General features: G+C 37.2%; 1 protein-coding gene across 3 annotated transcripts in view; it reads right to left on the reverse strand.

Annotated features, from left to right (window-relative positions):
- Positions 1-3,718: 3,718 nt before the first annotated feature.
- The window catches only part of HERPUD2 (HERPUD family member 2), a 42,165-nt gene continuing 31,521 nt past the window's right edge, over positions 3,719-14,362 (reverse strand). For 2 of the 3 annotated variants that reach the window (XM_067746703.1, XM_067746701.1), the window contains exons 6-9: positions 8,966-9,088; positions 5,859-6,182; positions 5,033-5,150; positions 3,719-4,575 (exon numbers count right to left, since the gene is read on the reverse strand). In XM_067746703.1, coding sequence (XP_067602804.1) covers positions 4,414-4,575; positions 5,033-5,150; positions 5,859-6,182; positions 8,966-9,088 — 727 coding nt within the window. In that variant the 3' untranslated portion in view covers positions 3,719-4,413. The remainder of the gene's footprint in view (positions 4,576-5,032; positions 5,151-5,858; positions 6,183-8,965; positions 9,089-14,362) is intronic. The other variant, XM_067746704.1, reaches the window with a different exon arrangement.

The following is a 14,362-nucleotide window of genomic DNA, read 5'->3' on the forward strand; positions in this document are numbered from 1 at the left end:
CTCTATCTGCGGCGAGTGGGGGCTACTGTTTGTTGCGGTGCGCGGGCTTCTCATTGTGGTGGCTTCTGTTGTTGCAGAGCACGGGCTCTAGGTGCGCAGGCTTCAGTAGTTGTGGCACATGGGCTTAGTTGCTCCATGGCATGTGGGATCTTCCTGGACCAGGGCTCAAACCCGTGTCCCCTGCATTGGCAGGTGGATTCTTAACCACTGCACCACCAGGGAAGTCCCTACAATTTTTTAAATTAAAAAAAAATTAAGTATTTTTAAATGTCTAAATACTGAAACATCCAAAATATTGTTTATGTGTAAGATATAAAATACAGTAAACATGCTTTGTACCCACCGTGCAGCCAGTTTCCCAGGTTGCAGTGAGAGCATGTGATGCCACATGGGGAGGTGAGTCACATTGGGGCTCCCAGGAAAGATTGGTAGTTGGGAATACCACATTCCAGAACCTGGTGGAGTTTTTCAGATGCATCAACACAATTCCAGATACAACAGGCCTTAAGGTCTGATTTACACCAGACTTGTAGAAAGCTGACATACAAATCAGCACACCTCAGTCTTTTCTCAGTGAAGTAAAAACTGCCATGGGGCTCCCAAAATAATGAGACTCCAAATATGGCCTCTTCTCCCTTAATTTGAAAAGCCAAATTTCAAGTGATGATGAGCCAGAGCCAGAGAAACTAGTTAGAATAATGATGGGTGGTAGCATCAAACTATAGTGAAAATATCTCCAATTCTTCAGCCCTCAGATCACTCCTTCCTTTTACCCAGCTAACAAAATCCAACCCTCTCACCCATACTGCTTTGACTGTAGAAAGTCTAGTCTTTATTGTGATGTGTAAGAAATGGGAAAAGTCCTGGGAAGTATTTATATCCCATCCTGGTTGTTGCTAGTCACCATTTAGCCTAGAGACCAGTGTCTGGGCTTCTGTGCTGCTCTTTTGCCATCTGGAAACCATCTCCAAGCTACCACTGCCCTCTAGGAACCATCTGGCCCCAGAGTGGACACAGCTCCTCCCTTAACATCTAAAACACAGGTGACACTGGGCTGTAGTTTCTGACAAAGACTTACTGAAAGTAAGACTAACATGAGGGAATTAACAATGTAGGGAAAATAATTAAAATTGAGTAACACATTCCACTATTCTTAGAACCTTTAGCCACAGCCCTTCAGAGGGGGAGTCTATGACCAGCATCGTTTTCCTTAGGCTCCAACCTACAATTAGGATGCAGAGACCTGCTCATTTCCTTCAGATGGGTGTCTCCCACAATAATGCTCCCCTCTATGAATTCTGTGGCTCCAATTCTCCCCTGTCCAACTCCCAACAGAAGAAAAGAGACTGATAAATCTCATAATTATCTTTGGATTCTTACTGTACTCGCCTGCTCTATTTTAGCATGTGACCTATGGAACACTTCTTCCAGCTTTGACAGTTTATTTATTTAGTTCCCAGGTTAAAATCCAGACCCTCCCTCTGGATGCAATGATTGCATCAGCCCTGAAACAAGCCATCCCTAACTATGGACCCAAACAGTGTACAAATGTACAAATGTACCATAGCTCACCCTGTTGAACATCTGTCAGTCCTATTATAAACAATGCAGTGAAAATCTTAAAAGGTGGGCTTCCCTGGTGGTGCAGTGGTTAAGAATCTGCCTGCCAGTGCAGGGGACATGGGTTCGAGCCCTGGTTTGGGAAGACCCCACATACCACAGAGCAACTAAGTCAGTGTACCACAACTACTGAGCCTGCGCTCTAAGGCCCGCGAGCCACAACTACTGAAACCTGCGCACCTAGTGCCCATGCTCCACAACAAAAGAAGCCACCGCAATGAGAAGCCTGCACACCGCAACGAAGAGCAGCCCCTGGTCGCCACAACTAGAGAAAGCCTGCGCGCGGCAACAAAGACCCAATACAGCCAAAAATAAATAAATAAAAATAAATTTATTTTAAAAAAAAGAAAATCTTAAAAGCTGAATCACACATGCATGATACCCTTCCAAACCTTTTCTGATTCAAAGGGTGTGTACATTTTCAATCCCTCATGCAGTACTGAACTAACTCCTGGGTACTCTTCTGGTATGGGGGACACACTAATGAGCATAAATTCACTCCCCAACCTTATAGCTCTCATGTTTTGTAGGACAAATAAGGAAATAAATGTAAACTACCAACGGTGCTAAGTGCAAAGGCCATTAGCTGAGAGCTGATGATTAGTAAGTAGTAACAAGGCAAAGAAGGACGGGACTGTGTTCCAAACAAAAAGAACTGTCATTTTAAATGTCCTGGGGCTGGAAGGAGAGTGCCGGAATTGGAAAGCCAGCCTGGCTAGAACAGAGGTATTAAGGAAAAACACAGATTGAGAGGTTGCAAGGACTCAACCTTTCAGGATGTCGTAAAGCCATTTGTAGGAGTCTGATTTTATTTTACGACCAACAGGATAACAGCAATTATGTGCACATTTTGAAAATCTGATACTTGCTGGAAAGGCTGTGTAGTATTTTACATTCCTCTGTACCTTCACCAACACTGAATATTATTATGTCAGCAATTTGTTAGTTTTATCTTGTCCACATTACATTTTTTTTCACGTTTATTGCCCATGTTCGTACCTGTTATGGACTTAACGCTTGTGTCCCCCCGAAATTCATATGTTGAAATCCTAACCCCCCAATTAGGAGGTGAAGCTTTGGGAGATAATTAGGGCATGAGGGCAGACCCTTCGTGAACAGAGCTGGAGCCCTTGTAAAAAGAGACAGCAGAGAGCTTGCTTCGACTCTCTGCCATGAAGGACACATGAAGACAGCCATCTACAAGCCAGGAAGAAGGCCTTCACCAGATACTAAATCTGCCAGCACCTTGGTCTCGGATTTCTCAGCCTCCAGAACTGTGGAAAATAAATGCTTGTTGTTTAAGCCCCCAGCCTGCAGTAATTTAGCATAGCAGCCCAAGCTAAGAGATTGCCCTTGCCCATTTCCTACTGGGATTTTGTCTTTTTTTTAAGCTAAATTTAAGACTTGCTTATTACCTTTTTAATATTTTTTTCCTAACTGTTTGCCTTTTAATTATATGTCAAAACATTATATACATAAGCAACCTTTTCTTTTAGGGATTCTGCCATAAAGGTATTTTCTCCTCCCAATATTATATAAGTATTCATCTATATTTTTTATTAGTAATTTCATGGTTGAACTGCTCGTATTCAATCATGATGTTTTGACTGACATCTATAAACAGAAACCTAATTTTACTTTTCAAAGGGTTAACCAGTTACCCTTGAAATGTCACCTTTAACACTGGAAGTAAAAAACTTAGAGAATAATTCATGGAGTCTTCTTAATTTTATATTTTGTTCCATTATCTAATCATATATTACTGTACCAGTACCATATATTACTTTAAAATACATATCATGTGAGATAAAAGTTCTTCCATAGTAAGCTCTCCTATCCTCATTTATTCAATTTTAAGCTACCCTATAAGAGACTTACTCCTTTCTTAAGAAATACTGAATTAACTTTCACAGGGATTTTTAAATAAACTAATAAGGTTTCAGGCTACCTGAGAACTAGAAGATACCCATCTGGAATGGAAAGAGGTGAAAATGACCTTGAAGACTTTAGCAACCCAAAAAATTACTGAAATTTACATAGATTTTTGCATGTAATGGGTACATTATGGAAGAGTTTGAATAAATAGCCCATAAGACAGTTTACCATAATTGACCTTTTATTTTAAAAAATTACAGGGAGCAATTTCCAGAATCTTATTTTATAAAAGTACTGCCTATATCAAACATTTTATATCACTATTAATTCCATTGAAGAGCTGCCTTTTTTTTTTAAGGTACTAATTCCAATCGATGGGATATGCCCTTAAAATAGAAAGTTTCCATTTATTCAAATGTCAAAATTAAGATTATTGAGAAGTTTATTGCTTTATGGCTGGGCAAGATGCTACTAGCACATTTTAGGTAAATAATATTCTTTGTTAAAAACTATGAGGTCATTCTGTTTAAAACTTTCAGGATAATTCACAGAAAATAGATATATGTATTCAAATTATACATTGAAGGGCTGAGATATTAGCTAGACATTTATATGTGAAGCAGCTCTTTAAAGAAGACACACAAACAGGTCTGTCTTGGTATAATATACATAATTGAAATTAATAAAACCTGGAAGACCAATATTATGCTATGTTCTGTTAAGATCTTTAAAAAAAATCACACATTTAGTAGTCCATTTGTGCTTAAAATATTCATATGCATGAGAAGCTTAAAGAAAAAAAACACCTCTATACATGATGATGAAAAGAAAGTAATAAATTTTTTTGAAATTGCACTGTTATTTAGAACACTTTCCTAAATTCAGACCCTCCTTTGCAACTGGCACAGTTTTTCAGGTCTAATTGGCAACCTGGGGAGGCCCCTCTGGTATTAGTGAAGTAAAGAAGGTGGTGATAAAAGACCAAGCTGATGCCATTAATCCAGGCCTTTGAATTGCACTGGCATCTTCACCTGCATCTTCTCCACTCTCATCTTCAAGCCCATCATCCATAAGACGCTCCTTTCAAACAAAAGAAGAAACATGTTCCTAAGTGATCTGAACAGCTACCATTAACTCATGACAGAAAAGGAGAGAGCTAAATTCTTCCCAAAGGAGGAATATGAGCATATAATAAGGAAGTGGAACTTCATGGTCATTAGAAATCTTCATTAAATCCAAAATTGATAAATTCCTCGTTCAAGTTCAAAGGGATAACTGCCAGTTTAATATAATAAATTCTCACTGTGTGCATAATTTTCTTTTTAGACTATTTTTGGGAAGAATGATATTAGTTCTTTCCACTTAATTCTAATATATGACTGACAGTATTATAAGTTCTCCTAGATGAAACCACACATTTACATGTTAACTTTCCTTCAATACTATGGAATACCCCAAGAGTCTTTTATTATGTTGATCTCATACAGTGCTGAAGAAACATCTATATTTAAAGTATATGAAAACCTCATTAGCATACCATTTCTTCAAGTTCTAGATTGTTTGCATTCTGCACATCATTGTTGACTTCGGCATTATTGTTGGGAGCCTGTTGCTGACCTCCTTCTTGCCTAAAAGGAAACCATCCAGCTTGGTGTCTGCTCAGTAAAATAAAGAGAAAAGAAAATAAGTCACAACTGTTTTTATTTGTAACACTATCAAACATTAGTGTCCTACAAGAGAAAAATGATTAGAACTATGATAAATGAAAAGACCAAATCTCCTCTACTTCAGGCCAAGAACTACCCCTCTCAAAGCAGTGACAGGAAAACAGGAATCAATTTAAGTCTAAAGTTTATCATGAGCTTAACTGACTCTATGCTAGATATTAAGACAAGTCAGGAGTCATAAAATCATTTTTTGGTATTTTTCAAAATGAAATTCAACTAGATATTTGTTTGCCTCTTGGGAAAAAGGGGGGGCAAGGGACAGTTAGTCTGCTTATGAAAAAAAATCTGACCTATACCTATAGGACTTACTATTGATAACTATAATTAATTAAAAAGCATATCCTCTGCAAGAGTGCATCATACACACCTCAAGTTTTAAATAATTGATAGAGCATGTCTAACTGAACTAACAATTTTTATAAAAGACAGTAAAGGAAAAAATCTGCTTCTAGACAATTCTGATAAATGTTCTTACGTTACATAACCTGCTTTGCTTCTGATGCCAGATATCTGAAGGCCAACATTGATATTCCTTGACTCAGCATTCACAACAGACTACCACATGCCAGATTCCGTGCTGAACAGTTTTAGAAAGTAATTAAAAGAAACCACACAAAGTGAATGAACATCACTCACAAATAAACCAGTAGCATGGCTCCCATTACCATGATAAACCGACTAAAAGAAGAATAGAAGTACACAATGCTAAGGAGAATTGCAGCTCGTGAGAACGTGTACATCCAGTCTAGCCAGTCTCGATTGAAGTCTTCTTCGTTTAGCACTGGACCTCCCTGTGCATTCATTTGAACATTCTCATTCATGGGTCGATTTTCTTGGGCCACTAGGTTTGGAGCTGGTGGGGGTTCTTCTCCGGGAACGTGTGCCAGATTTAGAGGCTGTGAAGCAGCAGGCTGGGCTGGGTTGGCATTTGATGTGGCCTGAGCTGAAACTGCAGCTTGACTGAAATATTCACCAAAATAAATATTAAAAAAAACCCAAACATTTATATACTATATTTTTCAAAACTTCCTGGGTAGTCATATGTATTTGTCATAAACCTAATATAGAATATCACAACTCCCGCACCTCATTTCCTAGGTAAGCCTAACTCCCAGTGGAAAAGTGGAGCCAACATGGATGGCAGGAGTAGCTCAGGAAAGGATGTTCTCCCAGCCTGGTAGTCTAGGTTAGCAGGGGAGAGGTGGAAGAGATAAGAACAGCCATGTGATCACTACTGTTTCTCTCTTTCACTAAATTATAAGGTAATGACCAGATCTTTTTCCAAAACTTTTCACTAATGGCCTCTTTTGCTCTTCTACAGAGGATAAATGACCCCCACACCACCTGTTCCTTAGACCCGTGTTTTGAAAGATTTGTCTAAAAAAGTACATTAATCAGGGCTTCCCTGGTGGCACAGTGGTTGAGAATCCGTCTGCCGATGCAGGGGACGTGGGTTCGTGCCCCGGTCCGGGAAGATCCCACATGCTGCGGAGCGGCTGGGCCCGTGAGCCATGGCCGCTGAGCCTGCGCATATGGAGCCTGTGCTCCGCAACGGGAGAGGCCACAACAGTGAGAGGCCCGTGTACCACAAAAAAAAAAAAAAAAAAAGGACATTAATCATTACCCTGTGTGTCCACTCTAAGTGATAAATGATTTGTATTAGTATTTTAAAATATTAACGAGATCCAGGTAACAATCCCTCAACCCCAATCCTGACTTTTGGGAACTCCATCTGGAGAACACTGGTGTAGGTCCTTATCAAGTTATGAAGAACTGTGGTCCTAAAGTTTGCTTATAATTTGATTGCTTAAAAGTCAGAATAAATTTTCCTTTAAAAGACTCCCGGTAAAATGATAATATATCTGAAATTTGCTTTAAATTATTTAGCAAAGGGGGGAAAGTTGTAGAACCAGACTGTCATGAATTGATAAATGTTGAAAAGCTGGGTGATGAGAACACGGATTCATTTCACTCTTCTATCTTTTTATATGTTGAAATTTTTCTACAATAAAGTTTTAAAATCAAGATAGCAATATAAAATAGAAGTTTTCTAGGGTACAAAAGCCTATATTTAAGCCAGTTATCTAATACATTGTATATGTAGAGGGGTCTTTCATTTCCAAAACACTTCCTATCTCATGGACATTCTGATTCATAGGTGAGTTATTTCATTAAATGTGAAAACTTGAGGCTCAGAAGTTAAATGATGTACATAAGGTTATATGATTCAGTAGCAAACTACGATAAGCCCCACTTATCTTACACAGTTCTTTCGAGGTTATAAACAAGACAAGGGGTGCAAAGCATCTAGTGGAGTACTAAGGACAAAGCAGTCACTCAAATGATAACCATTACTATGGCGACAGGTAAGGTATAAAGAGCCTTCCTGTAGCCAAGGGGTTATACAGGAGAGCATTAGGATATGAAGTTAATAAAGCAGGTAGCTTCCTGGGGTAAGGTCTAGAGGAAGGATAAGGATACAGACTTCACACTGTAGGCAAGAGAGCCATCAGATGTTTTAGGGGATGGAGAATGACAGACTCAATTATGTGTTACGCAAATTAACCTGGCAGTAGTACAATGAAATATAGTGAAGAGCCTAAAAGGAGAAAAAGTGATTGCAGTAAAGTGGGTCTAACATTAGAAAAGATCTTCACAAAATATTGAAAGTAAGATATAGGGAAGGACGGAAGCTAGAAACAACATACTAACTCATCTTGGTAAGTTGCTGGATTCAGGGATAACAGAAGCCAGAATCAAAGCTGACTAAGGCTAAGAGCTTGGAGGATGATTAAGAAGAGACAGTATCACTGACAAGGAAGTCAAGAAGGAAAATGCACTTAAGGGGATGGTGCAGTTAAATTTCAGACATGCTGCATTTAAGGGAAAGGCAAATTTCTCTATGGAAATCTCCAACAATTAAGTGGAGACACAAGAGGAGGCACAGAAGATGAAGAATGGGAGTCATCACAGAGAGCTAACAACTAAGGCCATGGAAAAAGGAAATCCAAGATGACTGGCCCAGGACTGAATCCTATCTTCCCTACCAGACTATCACAAGGCACATGGTAGGTATACAAATACCTAACTGAACAAGAAATGTTACCATTTAGAAAAAGGGAAAAAACAAAGGACACAAAATGAGTGATCAGAAAGAGAAAAAGAATGAAGAGGATGACAGAATCACAGAAACAAGGACAGGAAAACATTAAAGAGAAGCTAGAAATGTTAAATGAACACACAGGAAGTCCAGAAGAAAGAAAACCGAGAAACTGTATTTGGTACTAAGATTGTTCCATGCTGATCAGAAGCAAGAGTTACTAAAATACCAACAGTCCAGAGAGCATATTAGCCACAACTGAGCCCTACATCAATATAAGCCTCCCTGGCATATGGTTCTTTCTATTCCCTTTTTTATTCGACATCCTACCTTCACGTAGATTTGCTGCCTTCCAGTGAAACTTTCCTAAGTTTTCTCCTCTTAAATAGATAAAATGTTCTATTAAAAAAAGCACCTGAATACTGCTAAATATAATTAGGGGAGAGAGAGAGAAGCAAAGAATAGGTTTAGTTGATGTGAACAGGATGTGAACCCTTTTTCCTTTAGCCAAATACTTTAAAATAATTTTTAAAAACCAATGAAACACATCAGTAAATGAAATCCCAAATCAACTTACTTAGAATCAGAAAGAAAATAAAGCAAACACCACAATGAGTAAAAAAATAAACTCAAATTAACTTACTATTGCATATAATACTGATGCGCATACATCTGTTGCCACCATAGCATCTGCAGCGGGCTGAAAGCGGGATACACAGGGAATCCAGCCGGAACAGCCTGCCCAGGAAGCTGGTTGTCTACATTTCTAAAATCGAGTAATAAAGAAATGTCTTTTAATGCTCCAGAAGAAGTTGAAAGCATTTCTCTACATTTTTATTTCTGAACTACAAGTAATCCATTGACAAACGTATTAAATCTTAATGAAAAATACTTATTTTCAGCATTCCTCAAGTAAGACATTATAGCTTATGTAAGATGACCCTGACCCCAAGTATACAGAACAAGTAACATCACAGCCCAATTTTAATGGAAAAATAAAGCAAATGTGCAGCCAGATTAAACATCTGCTATCTTCTCATTTCAGCACAGAAGTCAAAAAATACTTTCATTACATTTTTAGTACATTCTTCTTGAGAACCAAAACCCTAAATTTGGGGGAATTAGCAAAAGGATATTTTACATTAGTAATAAAATATTATTTAAAACATACCACCTATCAACTGTAAAATAAAAAATGAACATTATTAAAATCTGTAAAATATTTTTTAGTTAAATAACCAAGATTAGCAGACATATTTATACATGCATTCCTAAAGTAGATTAAAATTCTATTAATTCAGTAAAATTTGTGGGTGGTCACATTTAACTTTTCTTTTTTTCTTTTTTTTTTTTTTTTTTTTTGGTGGTACGTGGGCCTCTCACTGTTGTGGCCTCTCCAGTTGCGGAGCACAGGCTCCAGACGCACAGGCTCAGCGGCCATGGCTCACGGTCCCAGCCGCTCCACGGCATGTGGGATCATCCCGGACCGGGGCACGAACCCGTGTCCCCTGCATCAGCAGACGGACCCTCAACCACTGTGCCACCAGGGAAGCCCACATTTAACTTTTCTATGCCTCAGTTTCCTCATCTCTAAAATGGGGCTAATAATAGAATCTTCCTCACAGGGTTGCTAGTCCGTACTCAGTAAATGTTAGTTGTTTTTATTTTTACTCTCCCCTACCACTAACTCTGAATATGACTTCAAAGTGTGTAATGTGAGGTTTGCAGAAATTCGCATACCTCAAGACAACTACAGGGATAAACATATAAGTAAATGCAGAATTTGTGAATTTTGTAACTCTCCTTTTCTTCCTATTACTTGAATTTTATCTTAGCTAATATTAGTTTGATCTATCCAGAGTGAGACAAGAATAATTAACAAATTCATGAACTTTAATTTTATATTCTAAAGAATGTTAACATACAATTAGTAAAAATTGATTATAGAAACCTAATTTAGAAGAGCTTGGGAGGCTAAGACTTATCAACAAACTGTACTAAAGGCAACTTGGTGCTAGATTAAGGCATCAACTCTGCTGCATGTAACCTGAAATTTCCTCATCCTTGGAGGAATAATAGGAGCCATACAGTGGCTCCCATCCTCAGAAGATCCTCCTGCCTCCTGAATGCAGCCCTCCCCACTACTTCCCAAGCCTTCCCACATACTGAATGAAGAAGGAAAAGCAGAGAATCCTCCATGAGAGTTCCTCCCAGCTCTTGATAAACAAGTCCTGTATAAGAAGAGGAAAAGAATCTTACCCCACCTATACATTTAAAAAGATATCAATTAGTGATCAAATCTGGAGAGAAAGCCATACCACTGGAGCAGAGACGTATTATAAAACATTTATATAAATGTTTTGGCATTTGTATAAATGCTGTTAGCATTTCCCCCAGTGAACTGATGCCTCTGAGCAAAATGAAAACTATCTAAATCAAGTATTGGCCATAATATTAGTCAGTATCTAGGTATATATTTAAATTTTCTTAGTATTTCCAACTAAGAAAAAACTCATCCCCCTAAAAGTAGAACTCAACCGATCTCTACCACTAAGAGGAAATATAACCTCACACAAGTCCATTACTTCAACTGTTAAATGTGAAGGCTGGACTTTGTCACTGTTTTTAAAGGTCAAGGGAAGAAAAGGCCTCTAACAATCACTTAGAAAAAATTACTATAGCTTCCCACCTCACCTTCCTGCAGCCAAAAACATAAATGTGATTACTGAAACTATGTTGTCAAGAAAATAAATTAATAAATTCCCCTAGATGATTCCCATATGCTTCTTCCCTTTCTCACCAATAAGTTAAAAACTAGTGGACTGTATAATTGCTAAGGTACATTCCAGGCCCAGGTTGGTATACTACAATTTTCCATTGTGTTAATTATCCTTCAGACAAGATGTTATATATTTGGTACTCTACAGAAAACAAGAAAAAAGAGTTTATTTGATATGAAATTATAAAGTTACTGTTAAAGCACATAATAATAGAGTAGTGAAACATATTACATAAGAATTTAATATATTCTAGAGGATGCATCATTAAATAACACAATAGAGAATTATTATTTGGAGCTGGGAAAAGTGATGACCAAATTGGTGGTTGGGGGAAGGGAGTTTAAAGGTTCACCTCATTCCATATTCAAATGAGTTTCAAGTAGACTAAAATAAAGTATTGAGTTAAACCACAGAAAATCTAGATGCAATTAGAATTGACTATTTACCAAAACTATGGAAGGAGGAAGACTTTCCTAACTTATAAACAATAGAAGAAAGCACAAAAAAGATAACGTATTTGACAACATAAAATTTAAAGATACTGAGCTTAGAAAAAAATGTTTACAATAAATATTAGTTAATATCTTTTCTATATAAAGAACTCATAGAAATTGAAATAATCATTAGGACACCAAATAAATGCAAATAAAATAAAGATAGGGATTTTTTATCTGCCAATGTCCAGTGTTGGCAAGGGGTATAAGTGAAACCCAACTCTTTCATCGCCAGGAGGATAAATTGGAATAAGGCTTTAAAACAATTTCATAAAATTAAATACCTTTAAAAATGTTCACTTATACTCAACTGCCCAAGTAATTCTGCTCCTGAGAATTGCTTAAAGAAATATGAAATATGGAAAAAATTTTCACATGTCTGCCCTTTTAAGCCTTTGTACGTACTCATCCCTCTTAGGAACCACACACTCAGCCTACTCCCACTCCCGGCCTCCTTTCCCCTAATAACAGAGAGAAACTGAAAACAAGGACAGTAGCTCATGATTGAAAAGAGAGAACCTTATCATAGCACTTATCAGCATGCTTACGTCACCTGTTTTTAATTCCAGTCCTATGAAGGCATTTATTCTCTGATCTATCTACTTTGACCTACTTCTACTTCTAGGAGTCTATCCTAAATATAAATGGCAAAAATCTGAAATGATATATGCACAAAGCTATTCATTACAACACTATTTGTAAAAGTAAAGATGGAAAATAACTCAAATATTCATCAATAGGAGAGTGGATTTCACAATTTATGCAGTCAGTGAATTGGTGTGCAGATGTAAAAAGGAATGAAAATCTCCATATCCTCCCACAGAATGACCTCCTGTATATTCTGTTATGTGATATTTTGTTAAAAAGCAAGGTGCAGAATATGTATAATATGCTATCTTTAATGTTAGAATGAAAAGGATATATTTATATGTGTGTATACACATTGTGTGTACGTGTGTGTATACACACTTTCTTAAATTTTCACTATGAAACAGTGGAAGGATAAACCAAAACCAAAAAGTCATAAAAGTAGTTACGTATTATGGGGAGAGAGAGAACAGGAAAAGGGAATAAAACGAAAGCAGGGCTCTTAATGTATCTTGTTTTATAGATTTGAGACTGGAACCATAGAAATGTTTTATGCAATTAAGAAAAAAGCTAAAGAAAAAATAACAAGACATAAAAAAAATTCAAAGATACGGAAACAAATGAACTCGTGTATCAAGTCTGCAGCATATCACACAGAGAAGATTTATTCTACTGACTTCAAAACATAGTATTTTAACTGTAATAGGATAAATTCTAAAGACAAAAAAGAACCATACTTGGGGGAAGGGAAACACTCAACTCCAATCCCCTCCGCCCATCCTGTCCACCTAAGGGGAAGGAATACTGAGAAGCACCAAGTAGGTTAGGCTCTGATAAACCCTAGCGTGTGATGTTCTGGTAAAATTGTTTCTCCTGAGGGCAGACCTTGTTAAGAAGAACAGAAAGGTCTGGCGTTATTTCAAAATCATTTTCTTTTCTCCTCTGCTTGCTAGAAACACGAAGGAATTCCTCTCTGGTATTTACTGTGAGGACCTGGTCAAGCTCCTAGAAGCATCTCAAGTCTTACATTCAAGTCAAATTCATTTTGAGGTAACTTTTTTTTTTTTGGCCATGCCCCACAGCTTGCAGGATCTTAGTTCCCCAACCAGGGATTGAACCTGTGCTCTTGGCAGTGGAAGCACGGAGTCCTAACCACTGGACTGCCAAGGAATTCCCATTTTGAGTTAATTTTTAAGTATGGTATAAAATAGTAGTCTAGATTCACTCTTTTGCATGTGGCTGTTCAGTTTTACCAACACCATTTATTGAAGAGACTGTCTTTTCCTCATTATATATTATTGCCTCCTTTGTCATAAATTAATTGACTATATATGTATGGGTTTATTTCTGGGTTCTCTATTCTGTTCCATTGATCTATGTGTCTGTTTTTATGCCAATACCATATTGTTTTAATTACTGTTACTTTATAGTATAGTTTGAAATCAGGGAGTGTGATGCCTTTAGCTTTGCTCTTCTTTCTCAAGATTGCTTTGGCTATTTGAGGTCTTTTGTGGTTCCACACAAACTTTAGGATTGTTTGTTTTATTTCTGTGAAAAATATCATTTGGAATAATGATAGGGATTGACTGAATCTACAGATTGCTTTGAGTAGTATGGACATTTTAACAACACTAATTCTTCTAATCCATGAGCATGGAATATCTTTCCATTTATTTGTGTCTTCAATTTCTTTCATCATTGTCTTATACTTTTCAGTGCATGGCTCTTTCACCTCCTTGGCTAAACTTATTGCTAATACAGACTTTGAATGTTGTAGATTTATATTTGATCTGGAACTATGTCCAGGCTACACTATGCTTTTTTAAATGGTTTATAAAATAAAATAGTATATGATATTTCTATTTAAAAAGCATACTTAGAAAATTATTTGGAAGGAAACTACAAAAATGTTAGCAACAGTTATTTCTGGGTGGTGGGTTATAAGCGATTTTTACTATTAAAAAATCGGATAACACAGAAGGGTACAATGAGTAGGTTTTCAGTTTTAGTAATTATAAAACAAGGTTGTTACTATTTCGGGGGGGAAATTGAGTGTACATAACAGTGGGTATTCTATAAACCAGTCAGCAGTTTTTGGAGTTAAATAAATATGACAGCACAGCACACTGAGTCCAAAATAGTCAGTCAAGATTTATAAATGTGACATTATAAATGGAT

The sequence above is a fragment of the Pseudorca crassidens genome, chromosome 8 (genome assembly GCF_039906515.1).
Source record: "Pseudorca crassidens isolate mPseCra1 chromosome 8, mPseCra1.hap1, whole genome shotgun sequence".
Lineage (NCBI taxonomy): Eukaryota > Metazoa > Chordata > Mammalia > Artiodactyla > Delphinidae > Pseudorca > Pseudorca crassidens.